Here is a 15,267-nt window from a genome sequence, read left to right as displayed (position 1 = left end):
TTAAAATTGCGCAGATAGTTTTTTAAAGTCTGCCAATGTCAAATTTTTAAAAATTACACATTTGTGTCTCACTGATTTCACAGTTTTACCCATTCCTCGAACACAAAACTTGCCCGCAACTTAGTAACTGTTTTCTTTGTTCCAGAGTGATAGATTTGATGCAAACGTGATGCAGGCAAATGTGTAAATCTGTGTTTCGATGATAGGACTGTATGCGAGTCTTCATTCCTCTTCTGGCTTAGATATGAGCTCATGGTGTGTCCTGCCATGAGAATGCCAGTGTCACTGATCGCTGATTCTGATCCTATAGATGTCTGAGAGCTCACTTGAGTATTGCATTTGAATCATGTTTATCAATAGTTTCAAGTCTCTTGCATATTCTGACTGTCAATGTCATTGCATATTAAGATAAAGCAGGTAGCATCCGAAGCTGCGACTACCCTTCTTGTTACTTTGGATCATTTCGTATGTCGACTGAACCTATACAAATTGTTGATATTCATGATTCGATGCGTTTAATTATTGTGTATGACAGCTTGCCTCACTCTCTAATTCCTGTTTCTCTACGCTAATGTTAATGCTTCCCTCCCTTATTTTATGAAGTCATTCCATAATGAAATGTCTTTTTTTTGTATGTTTTGCCATTGTGTCTATGACAGGAGGCAAATGAATGTGTCATATATGCAGACAGTGACATAGAAAATGAAAAAGATCGGCGATGCGAGGGTGTAGGTGTGTTGTAGCAAATGATAACACGAGTTAGTAATGCGGAAAACCCCACCAGCCTAAGGAAAGAGAAAACCGCCTCCTGGCCTTGGCGATGCGCAGCGCGGTATATAAGGGAGTGCGGCGGCAGCGCAGGGCACAGTCGAAGCTGGTCCCCCACACCTGGTCGACATGAAGATCGCGGTGAGTGCACATACCTAGCTGCCTTCAGCAACAAGTCTGCTTGTTGACGCTTATCACCCTGTTGTTGTGCTGTGACGCAGGTTGTGAGAATATAAAGACCTTTGCTTGTTGGTCTGTTATGTGAGGGTGACAGGGATGAGGCTCGGCTGTCTGTCCCGAGAGTTGGTGAGTATATATAGTGTTTGATGAAGACTGATGTTTCCCTTTTCCTGACAGGCTGTAGCAACCGTTATTGCGGGCTTTGCCTCCTAGCAGTGAGCGGAGAGCCCGAGCCTGAGGCTGCTGCCGGTTTCGTGAGACGGTACCAGCCCGTCATCGTGCATAGCGGCTACTACGGTCATCATAACCGCTACGGGAGGAGCGCAGAGCCCGAGCCCGAGGCTGACGCCGAGCCTGGCTACGGATATTCCAGCTATGGCCACTCTGTAAGGCAACCCTACTACCCTTCCTATGGTCTCCGCCACAAGAGAAGCGCAGAGCCCGAGCCCGAGGCTGACGCCGAGCCTGGCTACGGATATTCCAACTATGGCTACTCTGTAAGGCGTCCTTACTACCATTCCTATGGTCTCCGCCACAAGAGGAGCGCAGAGCCCGAGGCTGACGCCGAGCCTGGCTACGGATATTCCAACTATGGCTACTCTGTAAGGCGTCCTTACTACCATTCCTATGGTCTCCGCCACAAGAGGAGCGCAGAGCCCGAGGCTGACGCCGAGCCTGGCTACGGATATTCCAGCTATGGCTACTCTGTAAGGCGCCCTTACTACTCTTCCTATGGTCTCCGCCACAAGAGGAGCGCAGAGCCCGAGGCTGACGCCGAGCCTGGCTACGGATATTCCAACTATGGCTACTCTGTAAGGCGCCCTTACTACCATTCATATGGTCTCCGCCACAAGAGGAGCGCAGAGCCCGAGGCTGACGCCGAGCCTGGCTTCGCTCATGGCAGTTCTTCAAGCTACTACACCCCTACTTACTACTCTCACGGCTATGGAAGATACGGTCATTAAGGCGTTGTCGACTGTCCAAAAATGTAAACAAATACGTCAAATAAAAAACCGCTCCTCCATACTTTGTGTTTGTCACCATAACAAAAAATTGTTGATTTCAATCTCTCTCTCTCTCTCTCTCTCTCTCTCTCTCTCTCTCTCTCTGTCTGCACAGGAAGCCGAGCTAGCAGCTGTTCGTTTCATTTCTCAATTAATTGCTATTAACTAAGCTTAGATCCGCAAGCTCGACTACCTGTCTTGTACTTGGATCACTTTCGTGTCTACCTATACAAATTGTTGATTTCATGCTTCTGTATGCTTATTACCTGTCATGAAGTTGCCTCACCTCTAATTCCTTTCTCTACCTAATCTTTGCTTCCTCTATTTTAATCATCTCCTATATGTCTTTTTTGTATGATTTTGCATTGTGTTATGACTGCAGGCAATGTAAGTTCAAATGCAACAGTCATGAAATAAAATCGCGTGGATTGGTCTAGATTGTTGTCAATTCAACACGTTTAGTATGCGGTACAACCCACCAGCTCTAGGAAATACCTCTCCTGCTTGTAAGCATGGTTATAAGTGAGTAGCTATCTGAACCAACAGAAGCTGTTCCCCACACTGGGCATAGATTGGGTGTAGTGCCTTTCCAGCTTCCTTCAGAACAAGGTCCTTGGACCTAACCTGTTGTTTGCTGTACGCAAGAGATTAAAACCTTGCTTTGGTCTTTAGTAGGGTACCAGGATTTGGGCTCGGTTTGCTTTCCCGAGATTGGTAGTATATATTGTTTTGATAGATTGGTCCTTTTCCTACAGGCTGTAGCAACCGATTCGGGTTTGTCCAGCAGTGAGGGGGCCCGAGCCAAGGTCTGCCGGTTCGGGAGGTACCCCGTCTCTTTGCATAGCGGCTACAGGTATATAACCCTAGGAAGCCAACCCAACCGGTGAAACCTCACAGATTTATTCCAGTTTGGCACTCTGTAAGGAATACTACCTTCCTATGGCCCCCAAAGCAGAGCCAGCCCGAGGCTAAGAACTGCGGATATTCCAACTATGGTACCTGTAAGGGTCTTCTACATTCCAGCTTTCCCACAAGGGAGCGAGCCGGCTCCCACTGGCACGGATATTCCAACTATGGCTTACTTGTAAGGTTTACTACCATTCTATGTTGCACAAGAGAGCGCAGACCGACTGAGGACCTGGCACAATTCCACTAACTCTGTAGGCGCTTATCTTTCCTATGGTCTCCGCCAAAAACCAAGCCAAGGGCTACCCGACCTGGCCTCTATTCCAATAATGGTATCTTAAGCCCCTTAACCTTCAATGCCCGCCACAAAGAGCGACAGGTGACCCACCTGGCTTGCTCATGGCAGTTCTTAACCTACACCCCTTACACTCCAGGCTATGGAGATACGGTCATTAAGTTGGATGTCCAAAATTTAAAATTAAAAAACCCTTCCATATTTGTTTTTCACCTAACAAAAATTGTTAATTTCAATCTCTCTTCTTTTCCTTTTCTTTCCTTCCCTGTCTAAACATTTTTTTTAAAGCGTTTATTTCTTCGACCAATTACCAAGTGGCTTTGGAATAAAGGTTCTGATCTGAAGATGTTAACTTTCCCTTGTTTATTGATGGGCACTTAACCAAATTTTAGTCCTGCAAACCAAGCATTGCATTAAAGGAGGTAGTCGAGTCCCGACTTAAATTTTGTTACTTTTCCTTCGTGGCATACACTAACTTTTTGATATTCTACAAAGAAGGAGACATTGCCACTTCTAACCTGTTTCTAGCATTATTGTTTAGGTGTGTTTATGCCTTTCATTACCAAATGTAAATGCGGGCATTGGAAAAGGCTTTTTCACTGACAGAAGCAGACTAAAGTGTCTAATGGAATTCTTAGAATCAATGAAATCCATCATTTGATCTGGTTTGAAACTTAATTGGAATATCGGAAATAGCTAAAAACGCTTCCTGTCCTTAGATTTGCTAGTCCTTTTCAAAAATGCGGGTACAGGGACAGCGGTGGGGTCCAAGGGTCCAAGGCCACGGGTTCGAATCTTGTCCCAGTCCAAGTGTGTTGGCTTCTCGGGCACGGTTTTTGCGGGGGCTTTGAGATAAGTACCTGTTCTCTTTAGCCAGAATTCCCTGGCCTAATTGGTATAAATAAAAAATAAAGTTACTAATGTCCTTTTCCTGGAATTAGAACCTAAAATCTGTTTTAAACAAGGGTTGAAGTGGTGCCTGCGGCGAACTAAGGCCTCTATCAGCAAAGTTTCTGAGGATGCCAGCGCCAGCCATAAGGAATGTACGGATCTTCCAATGGATTGAAACACCTTATTGTGAAAGAAGTGAGAAACGAAAGGGCCTTGTCAAAGGCACTGCGCCTTCACTACCTCCAGGAATTCGAAAGTGGAAATATTTATTAATTTTTTACATTTTCTTTTTTTTTTTTTTTTAAGCGTTGCTGATAGTATACGAAAGTATGGAACGCTGGCCAGGCTTCCCCATGTGGCCGGCAATTTTTGTGGGATCCATATTAAACCAATATCACCACCAAGGCTCTTTAGTGTGTCTATTACATCTTCATAAAAACCTGTCCTAATATGTAGGTAACTTTAACCACTCTACAAATTTGACAACTCAAACCCCTGTGGTTCCCTCCTGGTCTCCCATCCCTCGCTCACCACCTTATCCCTCGCAATTAAAAGCGAGATAGTTTTTAAATTCCAATGTCAAATTTTTAAAAATTACCTTTGTTCTCACTGATTTCCCACATTTTAACCCAATCCAAACCAAACTGCCCGAACTTAGTAACTGTTTTTTTCCGTATGGATATTTGTGCAAAGGGCAGCAAATTTAAATCTTGTTTCAGTAGGACTGTATGCGAGTCTTCATTCCTCTTCTGGCTAGATATGAGCCAATGTGTTCCTGAAGAAGCCATCCTGTTTGGTTTCTGCCAATAGATCGAGCTCACTTGAGGTTTGCATTGAATCATGGTTTCAATATTCAAGTCTCTGCTATTCTGCTTAAGCTATTGCCATTTAAGAAAAGCAGGTAGCATCGAAGCTGCGACTCCTTCGTTTAACTTGGTTCGAACTGCCACTACCATTATTGTCTTTCATGGACGTTTAATTTGTGTTGACAGGCCCCTCCAATTCCTGTTCTTAGCTAATGTTAATGCTTCCTTCCCTTATTTATAAGATTCCTAATAAATGCTTTTTTAGTTTGCCATGTGTCTATGACAAGGCAAATAAGTTCAATATGAGCTTGAATAGAAAATAAAAGAATCGATGCGATTTATGTTGTACCAATGATAACACGAGTTAGTAATCGAAACCCCAAACCAGCCTTAAGGAAGAAAGCTTTTCGACACCGTTTGGGAGTGGCGGAGCGAAGGGAAGTAAGCTCCCCACTGTCCATTAATGGGTGATGCAATATTTAGTGCCTTCCAAAAGCCTTTCGCCATCACTGTTGTTGTTCTTGCCATTGGGAAATATAAAGACCTTTGCTTTTGCGTTAAAGGTGGGGATGACTCGGCGTCTGCCCGAGATTGTATAAATATTTGGAAGATATGTTTTTTTCCTAAGGCTTAAACCGTTCATTCGTTTTGCCTCCTGCATACGGGACCGAGCCTGCGGGGTTTCCGTGAGACGGTACCAGCGTATCGGCATCGGCTTAAACTACGGTCATCCATAACCGTACGACGGCGACCGAGCCGAGGCTACGAGTTTGGCTAATATTCAGCTATGCCACTCTGTAAGGCAACATCCTTTAGGTCCCGCCAAGAAGCGCGAACCCCGCTTGGTACCGAGCCGGCTACGGTATTCCAATTGGTACTCTGTGAGCGTTAAATTTATGGCTTCCCACAAGGGAAGCGCAGGGAGTAGCGGCCTCTAGATATTCCAACTAAATGCTATTGTAAGGGTCCTTACAATTCTATGCCGCAAAGAGGAAAGCAGAAGCCAGGTGAAGCCTGGCTCGGATATTAGCATGGCATTGTAAGGGCCCTACACCTTTAGGCCTCCGCCAAGGGAGCGCAGAGCCGAGGTGCGCCGAGCGGCTAGGAATTCCAACTAGGCACTCTGTGGCCCTTCACATTAATGGTTGCCACAAGGAGCCAAGCGGGTGACGCCGAGCCTGGCTTGGCTCTGGCAGTTTCAATACTACAACCTTCTATTTCCTTATGTAGGAAGATAGGTCATTAGGCGTTGTCGATTGTAAAAATGTAAACATTTTTTAATAAACCGTTATCTTTTGTTTTACATAACAAAAATTGTTGATTTCCTCTTTTTCTCTTCCCCTCTCTCTCCTCTCTCTCTCCCCTCCCTCTCTCTCTTCCTTCCTCTTCCCTGCTAAAATTTTATTTTAAAGGTAAATTTACAACCCATTCCAAAGAAGCTTTGGACATAAAAGCTTTCGATTAAATGTTTAACCTTTCCCCTTTCTTCCTCAGACCTGAGGCCACTAACCCAACTTTTGAATTCCCAAAGGTACCAAGGCCTTTAACCAGCTGACGTAGGATGTACGATGTCCCGATTTAAGGTTGGTACTTTCGCTCATGGCATACCTTTAACCGTCTTATATCTTCAAGAAGGGCATCAAACGATTTACGAGGCTAATTGTTTAGGTGTGTGTATGCTTTTCACTTCCACTCGTAAGCGCCCTTGGAAACCAATGTTTTCCGACAGAAGCCACGACTAAACACCTGTCCTAATGGAATTCTTAGAACATCTTAAATCCATCCTCATTTGATTCCGGTTAAATTAATTGGAACTTCGAGAATATTATAAAAAGTCAGTTCGTCCTAAACTTTGCTAGTGCCATTTACAGAAAATTGTGGTCATCCATCTCTTTGGGTCCGGGTCTCCACCCGGTTCATCTTTCCACATTCCGTGTATTCTCCTCCTTCAACGTTTTTAGCGTGTTTTGAATTAAGGAATCTCAAAAGTTCTCTTTAGAAAATTCCCATCCTCATGTTATAAAAAAATAAAGTTTAATGATACTCATACCTGGAATTATAATCCTACAAATGTTATCGGTTTGAAGTGTGTGCCGCTTGTGCAGAAACTAACCTCTATCAGAACATGTTATGTCTTGAGGATTGAGGTCTGAAAGTCATAAAAGAATTATGGCGGACTTCCAAAAAGTGGAAATAAACAATGGATAAAAGTGTAATTGAATTCGAAAGCTTGCAAACATCTCCTTCTACGTCGGTTTGAAAGGCTTATTTATTTTTTATTATTATTACTATTTTCTTGTTTTTTTTTTTTTTTTCGTATGGCGTGAAGACTGAAGGTTGGAACGGGAGTTCCACATTTGTGGCAATCTTATTGTATGGTTCCAAAAGGACCAAACACCAAGCGCTCCTTTGGTATCTAAACTCTAAAACCCTGTTCCATTATATGGTCTTAACCACCCAAAACAAGCTAAAACCCGAACGGGGGATTCGCCTAAGCTACTCTCCCGACTCGCCACCCTTAATAACGCAATTAAATTGCATGTTTTAAATCAATTGCCAATGTCAATTTTAAAATTCACATTGGCCACTGATTTCTTTTCCCATTCCTCGAACAAAAACTTGCCCGAACTTAGGACTTTTCTTTGTTCCAAGTATGTTTGATGCCAAAGGTGATCGGCAAATGTGGTAATTGTGTTCTTAAGGACTGTTCAAGTCTTCATCTTTTCGGCTTAGATAAGCAGGTTGCCTCCAGAGAATCCAGTGCGAATCGCTGACTGACCTAAGATTTCTGAGAGCTCCTTATATTGGCATTTAATCTTTTTCTGTTTAAGCTCTGCAATTCTGACTGAAGCTTCCATATAAGTAAATAGGCATCCGAAGGCGCATACCTTCTTTATTTGGATCATTTCTAGACTGAAAACCAAATGGATTTATGACCGATGCGGTTTAATGGGATACAGCTTGCCTCACCCCTAATTCTGTTTTCCGGCAGGATAATCTTCCCCTCCTTATTTTGAGTCATTCCAAAATGAATGCTTTTTTTGTAGTTTTACTTTTTGGTCTATGACGGAGGAAAGAATTGTTATTCGAAGTTGACTAAATGGATCCTCGGTTTTGTGTTGTAGCAATTATTCCGGTTTAATGCAAACCCCAGCCGTAAGGAAGAAAACCGCCCCTTCCGGCATGCGCAAGGCCTTAATAGGGAGGGGGCGCGAGGCGAGCAGGAAGCTGGCCCCACTGGTCCTAAGATCCGGTGAGGCAACCTACTCCTTCCAACAGTTCTGTGAGCACCCCTGCTGTGTTGCTTTGAACGAGGTTTGGTGAAAAAGCCCTTTGCGTTGGTTGTATTGTGAGGGTACAGATTAGGCTGGGTCTCCGAGTTGGTATATAAATAAGTGTTTGTGAAACGATTTCTTTTCCTGCAGGCTGTGCCCGTTATTGCCTTTCCTCCCTCTAGGGGCCCACCCTCTTCCGTTTTTCCCCCCTTCCCTCAAACTAAAACTAGTAGAACCCAACCCAGTGACCGGCAAAATTTCCGATTGGTTTTAGCAACCTTACCCTTCCTTGTCTTGCCCAAAAAGGCCAATTTGACCCGAGGCTGACCCACCTGGCCGGTTGGGTAAGGGTTCCTAATTCATTTAGGTTTGGGGAAGGCAACCGACTACGCGGCCTACGATAAACATGCTCTAAGGCTCCTTATACCATTTTGGTTGCCACAGGAAAACAAAAAGGCGAGCCAACTGGCTAAATCCATGGCTATTGTAACCCCTTAAACCTTTAATGCCCCCACGAAAGGCCAGACCCGAGGCTGACGCCGAAAGCCTGCTAGGATTTCCAACTTGGTATCTTGGGTTACTAACATTCATTTCTCCCAAAGACCAGGCCAGGCTGACCCGACCTGTCCTGCAGTCGAAACCCATTTTTTAGGTTAAGATATTAATTCTATCGAGTTAAATTGTTTCTTTTGGAACGTCATGGGGTTTTATTTCCAAGGTTCCAAAGGCCCAGCCCAATTTGGCCTCTCTCTTTGGTACTATGCCCTTTTCAAATGACTCAGGTATACATTTATACCGGTTCGAGGACTAGAGGCCTACCCCTTGGCCAGCCTCCAAGAAGCCGACCATGGTACCCGATGCCCTTCCCTTTATTTGGCCCAAAGGCGCCCCACTTTCCCATTGGCAAAAAAAATTTAATTACATTTCCCTTTTTTTTTTTAAAAGGCGGGAAATTTTTGGCCCCACCCCCTTTTTTAAATTTTGGGGTTTTTAAAACCCCCCCAATGGTCTTTTTTTTCCCCCCTTTTAAGTTTTAAAATTCCCCAAAAAGGGTTTTGCGCCAATGGGTTTATTTTAAAAATTAAACTTTTCCATTTTCCAGTTTTTTCCCTTCCCAAAAAAATTCCATTTTGTCCCTGTTTTTTTCCAAGAAAATTTTGGCAAATATAACTGGTTTCTTTTTTTTTAAAAGTTCAAATTTTCTTTTCCTTAATTATTTCTTTTTTGGGGGCCTCCGAGTGCCATTCCTGTCCTGATTTTCCTATGATGTTAAGTATTATTTGCTTTAATATTTTAAAGTTTCAATCTTTCTTTCTTGCAACTTCTTTAAGATAAAGAGGTAATGGTGCATTTCTTTTACGGATATTTCTATGCGTGAACCATAAAATTTTGGAAAATTCGATGCGAATTTTGTGTTGACATTGTACCCAACCGTTTTTAGTAATGAACCCCCCATTTTAGAAACCTTGGCTTTTTTGATGGCCAGGTTAGAAGGGGGAGGAAAAAAAGGGGTAATAAAGGGAAATGAAAAAAATTTGAAAAGTTGGGTTGGAGTTTAAATTTGGTTTGGGAGCAAAAGGGGAAAAAAGTTTGTTGGGCGAGGGGGAAAAGGGGGGCCGGGCCGGGCCAGGGGGGGTAAAGGGGGAAGAATGGGTTTTCCCCCCTGGGCTGAGCCCGGGTTTTGGGGCTTTCCCCGGTTTGGCAAAGCCCGGGAGTTTCCCTGTTGGGTTTTGTGAGGGTGGGGATTTAAACCTTTCTTGGGTTTAATTGGGGGGAAGGAGCCCCGGGCTGGCCCCCGGGTTTGGGGTTTAATGGGGCCCCCCCTTTTCCTAAGGCCCGGAAACGAGGCCCCCCAGGCGGGGCCCCGGAGGCCCCCCGGGGGCCCTCCCTCTCCCCGGTTTCCGGGAAAAGGGACCCGGCCCAGGGCCGCCCCGGCCGGTTTACTAGGCTACTCGGGCGCCCCCCCAGGCTGACGGGAGCCGGCAGGCCCCGGGCACCCGGAACCCCTTACCCCTTGGCTCCCCAAAAAGGCGCCCAAACCCACCCAGGCTCGCCAGGGACGGAACCCGGGCTACTCTGTAAGGCTTTCTTCCATTTTTCCCCCAAGGGAGGGAAGGAGGCGGGAAACTTTTAAAAATACCAAAAAAATCTTTTGGGCCCTTAAAAAAAAAATTTTTTTTTTCCCCCCCCCCCCCCTTTTTCCCCCCCCCCCCTTTCCCCCTTTTTCAAAATTTTATTTTTAAAGCGTTTATTTTATTCCCAAAAAGGCTTTTAAAAAAGCCACAAGGTGCCTTTTCCCTTTGTTTTTTAAACCCAACCCTTTTTTAACCTCAAGGCCAAGGAGAACCGGGGGGTTTAGGTTCGATTGTTTTTGTTTTTCGTCCCAAAAAAAAACTTTCCTCCAAAAAACCCTTTTTGGGTTTTGCCCATACAAAAAATTGGGTTTTTTTCCAAACCCCTTTCCCCTTCCCCCTTTTTTCCCCCCTTCCCCCCTTTCTTTTTTTTAAAATTTAATAAACCCTTTTTGGGGGTTTTAAACCCTTAAAAACCCTTTTTAAAATTTTCCTTGAATTTCTTTGGGTTTTTTGAAAAATCCCCCAAAAATTTTTTGGGCCCAAACCAAGGCCAATTTAAATAAATTAATTCTTTCTAATTTTTACTTTGTTAGGGATCCCCAAAAACTTTTAAAAAAAAGGGGAAAAAAATTTCAAAATAATTTTTAAACCCAATTTATTTTAGGGGGAGGGCTCTCAAAACAGGGCCAAATTGGGAAAAAATTTTTTTGAAAAAAGGTTAAATTTAAAAATTTTTAAAAAATGTCACTTTAGGTTTAAAAATTTTTAATTAAATTTAAAATTTTTTCAAATTTGTTTTTTTTTTTTTTTTAAATTTTTATTATTTTAAAACCTGGGTTTTTTTGGCTTGGGGTTTTTGAATTAAAAGGGGCCTTTGGAAGTTTTTCCCTTTTGGGGGGCCTTTTAAAAGGGTACTTTAAACCCCAAAATCCCAAAAAACCCTTTTATTAATTTTACCTTCCCAAACCTTTCCTTTTAAACCACCCACAAATTAAAATCCCGGGGTTTTGGGTCTGCCTTTAATTAAAAACAATTTTGTTTTAATTTCAAATTTTAAAAATTTTTGAACAAATTCCCCAAAAAAATAACCTTTTTGGTATAATTTGTAAAGGGAAGGAAATTGGAAATTTGGTTTCGGTAGGATTTGGGTTTTCCCTTTTTTTTAAAATATTTTTATAAATTTCCTTTGTTTTTTTTTTTTTTTTAAATAGTTTTTTAATTTTGATATTTGAGGGCCATTTTAAAAATTTTTCTCTTTTTTTTGGATTTCTTTATTCCAATTTAAATAACAGGGAAAGTGATCCTTTTATTTTCCCTTTTTTCCCATGAATTTTTAAATTTTAAATTTTCATTTAAAATTTTTGAATTTGTTTCAACCCGGGCCCTTGGGTTTTTCCCCCTTTAATTTAAAATAAAAATTTCCGGGGTTTTTTGGGTTTTTGCCAATTCTTTTAAAACAACTGGAAAGGCCCTTTTCCCATCCCGGGAAAAAAAATCGCAGGGAAGGGGTTTTTGTTTCCCAAAAAAAGTTTATGCAAAACCCCCTTTGGAAAAACCCCTTTGTTGGGGAAGGGGTTTAAATTTTGGGGAAAAGGGCCTTTGGTTTGGTCCCCAAGGTGAGGTCCCGGGGTGCTCCTGTGCCCAGAAAGTTTTTTGTTTATCTTTGTTTCTTTTCATTTGGTTTTTTTTTTGAAAGGGAGGGGCCCGGGTGGCTCCCCCTTTTTCGGATTTGGTATATAATAAAAGGGGGAAAATTTTTCGGGCGGAATTTTTGGGGCCCTTTCCCCTTACCCCCCGCCCGAAAGGCCCCCCGGGGGAAGCCCATTCCAAATAGGGTTTTTTTTTTCCCCAGGGGAGGCCCGAGGGAGGGGTCCCGGGGCCCTGAAAGGGTAAAACGGCCCCGGGAAGGGGAACCCAAATTTCCGGTTTCAAAAACCAGCCCAGGAGAAAGGGCCCCCTTTTTTGGCCCGGGGAAGGGGGCCCCCCCAAAGGCCCGAAGGGCCCACCCGGCCCGCCCAAAGGGGGACCAAACCCAGCTCTTCGAAAGGCCCTTTTTACCTTTTCCCCCCCGGGGCAGAGGGGGTTTAAAGCCCTTTGGGGCAAATTAAAAGAAAAAAACCCCCCTTTTTCCCTTAAAAAGTTTATTTAACTTTTTCCCTTTTCCTTTTCCCCCTTTCCCCCTTTTTTTTTTCCCCTAAAAATTTGGGGCAACCTTTCCCTTTTCCTTTTTTTTTTCCCCCTTTTCTCTCTTTTCCCCTCCCTCCCCCCCCCCTTTCCCCCCTCCCCTTTTCCCCTTTTTTTTCTTTTTGGGCAACAAATTTTTTTTCTAAAGGGCGCCCACCATACCTTTTTGTTTATTGGTTTTAACTTTTCCTTTTCCCCAATGGGGCCCCCAAAAAAGACCCGAAGGGCCACCTCAGGTTTAAAGGTTCTTTAAACTCTTTAAATTTTTTTTTCCGGGAAAAAAGGCCCAAAAAAGGGAAAAATTTCCCTTTTACTTTAGGCCCATTTTTTATTTTGGGAAACCCAAAGGGGGGGCCCCGGGCCCAAAGCGCCGGGCGGAATTTCCAATGGTTTTAAGGGTTCCCCTCCTTTTGGTTTTGAAAAAGGGGACCCCAAGTTTCTCCCAGATTCCCCGCTTAAATTTATAAAAATTTAAAAAAATCTTCTGGTTTGGGGCCCCTTCCAAAAAAGGGGGGAAACAAAAATTTAAAAAACCGGGCCCCTTTTTGGTTTGGGTTTCCAAATAAAAAAAAAGGAAAAAATTTTTTTTTTTCCCTCCTTTCCCTCTTTCTTTTTTTTTTTTTTTCTTTTTTTTTTTTTTGTTAAAAAAAATTTTATTTTTGGAAGTTAAACTGGCCCTTCCAAAATTTCCTTTTGGAATAAAATTTTTGATCAAAAGTTTTAAACCCCCCCCCTTTAGGTAAAGTCATTTTTATAAAATTTTTTTTAAAATAAACTTTTTTTTTTTTTAAACAGCCCGTTTGATTGGGTAGCTGGCGTCCCTTTTCGTAATTTTTTAAAAAATTTTTAAAAATTTTAAAAATTTTAAATTTTTAAATTTTAAAATTTTCCAATTAAATTTAAACCCCCCAAAACAAACTTTCCCCTGGGGCCTCCAGGTTAAATTTTTCAAAATCCAACCCAAATTTTTCCGTTTTTAAACTTAATTAAATTTTAAAATTTCCCTTTTTATATTTCCGTTTCCCTTTCCCAAAAATTTGCCCAAAAACTGCCGGGTTCGGGAAAATTTGGGCCCTTGGGGAAAGTTAACTTGTTTTAAATTTAAGTTTATTTTCCCCTTTTTTATTAAGGTGGGGGCCCGGAAGGGCTCCTTTCTTTTAGATTCCCAAAACCTAAAATTTTTAATAAAAAAAGTTTAATTTTTTTGAATTTATTTAAAAATTAAATTTATTTCCCCTTTTTTTAATTTCCAAAAAAATTTTTTTGAAATGTTTTTTGTTTAGAAGGCCCCTTTAATTTTTTAAAAAAACATTTGAAATTTAAAAAGGGGAAATTTATTTTGGGAAAAAAGAATTTAAAATTAAAAAAACCCCCCAAGGGAAAGGGTTTGGCAAAATAAATTTTTATAAACCCCCGGGGGGTTTTTTTTTTGGCCCCGGGGGAAGGGGGGGAGGAAACGCTGGCCCCCTTCACAAATTGCGTGGCAATCCTTTTGTTGGCCTTTGGAAAATAAACCCCCGGGCTTTTTTTTTTTTTTTAAAAAATTGGGGTCCCGAATTGGGGTATTAATTTTTAAACATTTTCCTTTTGCATGGAATTTTCGGGCTTTGCCCCTTGGTGGCGGAACCCGGCCACCCCGGGTTTTAGCGGAAACCCCCGTCAAATTTTAAATATCGGCTGTCTGTCCCGAGAGTTGGTGAGTATATATAGTGTTTGATGAAGACTGATGTTTCCCTTTTCCTGACAGGCTGTAGCAACCGTTATTGCGGGCTTTTGCCTCCTAGCAGTGAGCGGAGAGCCCGAGCCTGAGGCTGCTGCCGGTTTCGTGAGACGGTACCAGCCCGTCATCGTGCATAGCGGCTACTACGGTCATCATAACCGCTACGGGAGGAGCGCAGAGCCCGAGCCCGAGGCTGACGCCGAGCCTGGCTACGGATATTCCAGCTATGGCTACTCTGTAAGGCGTCCTTACTACCATTCCTATGGTCTCCGCCACAAGAGGAGCGCAGAGCCCGAGGCTGACGCCGAGCCTGGCTACGGATATTCCAACTATGGCTACTCTGTAAGGCGCCCTTACTACCATTCCTATGGTCTCCGCCACAAGAGGAGCGCAGAGCCCGAGGCTGACGCCGAGCCTGGCTACGGATATTCCAACTATGGCTACTCTGTAAGGCGCCCTTACTACCATTCCTATGGTCTCCGCCACAAGAGGAGCGCAGAGCCCGAGGCTGACGCCGAGCCTGGCTTCGCTCATGGCAGATCTTCAAGCTACTACACCCCTACTTACTACTCTCACGGCTATGGAAGATACGGTCATTAAGGCGTTGTCGACTGTCCAAAAATGTAAACAAATACGTCAAATAAAAAAAACCGCTCCTCCATACTTTGTGTTTGTCACCATAACAAGAAAATTGTTGATTTCAATCTCTCTCTCTCTCTCTCTCTCTCTCTCTCTCTCTCTCTCTCTCTCTCTCTCTCTCTCTCTCTCTCTCTCTCTCTCTCTCTCTCTCTCTCTCTCTCTCTCCACTATAAGGAATGAAATGAAAGAGTGATTTTTGTGGTCTTGTGTTTTTTTATTGTTTCTTTATTAAAAATATATTTACAAAAGCTACTTACACTAGCAGAGTGCAATCCAGGCTGAATCGCGCTTGCGCACGTACACACGCATGCAGGCACACACACACACACACACACACACACACACACACACACACACACACACATGCTTTCGCTACCGGTATCACTCTTTACTTGGCGCTAATAGTGCAAGAGGGAGACACGAAATAGCAACAATAATAGTACGTAATTGTAGTGCTTTTAGTAGTAGTTGTTGTAATGGTAGTAGCAGAGGTTGTAGTAGTAGTAGTAGTAGTAATAGTAGAA

At 43.0% G+C, this 15,267-nt stretch overlaps 1 protein-coding gene across 3 annotated transcripts; it reads left to right on the top strand.

Annotated features, from left to right (window-relative positions):
• The first annotated feature begins 731 nt into the window (after window positions 1-731).
• LOC123510125 (RNA-binding motif protein, Y chromosome, family 1 member F/J-like) lies at window positions 732-14,765 on the top strand. 3 transcript variants are annotated; one of them, XM_045264953.1, is made up of 3 exons: window positions 732-909; window positions 1,126-1,400; window positions 1,506-1,964. In XM_045264953.1, the coding sequence occupies exons 1-3, from the start codon at window positions 747-749 to the stop codon at window positions 1,911-1,913; spliced, it is 846 nt and encodes a 281-aa protein (XP_045120888.1). In that variant the 5' UTR covers window positions 732-746; the 3' UTR covers window positions 1,914-1,964. The 3 variants fall into 3 exon arrangements, with proteins under 3 accessions (XP_045120888.1, XP_045120887.1, XP_045120889.1); XM_045264952.1 differs by having other exon boundaries at window positions 1,126-1,964; XM_045264954.1 differs by lacking the exons at window positions 1,126-1,400; window positions 1,506-1,964 and adding an exon at window positions 14,132-14,765 and having other exon boundaries at window positions 828-909.
• The last annotated feature ends 502 nt before the right edge of the window (window positions 14,766-15,267 follow it).

This window comes from Portunus trituberculatus, chromosome 28 (genome assembly GCF_017591435.1).
Source record: "Portunus trituberculatus isolate SZX2019 chromosome 28, ASM1759143v1, whole genome shotgun sequence".
Classification (NCBI taxonomy): Eukaryota; Metazoa; Arthropoda; class Malacostraca; order Decapoda; family Portunidae; genus Portunus; species Portunus trituberculatus.
The sequence above is the reverse complement of the archived record's forward strand: the minus strand, read 5'-3'. Positions and strand labels throughout refer to the sequence as shown.

Coding starts and splice junctions, on each gene's coding strand:
- LOC123510125 (XM_045264952.1), top strand. CDS start 747: ATGATAACACGAGTTAGTAATGCGGAAAACCCCACCAGCCTAAGGAAA. Junction 910..1,125: donor TGGTCGACATGAAGATCGCG/GTGAGTGCACAT, acceptor TTTTCCTGACAG/GCTGTAGCAACCGTTATTGC.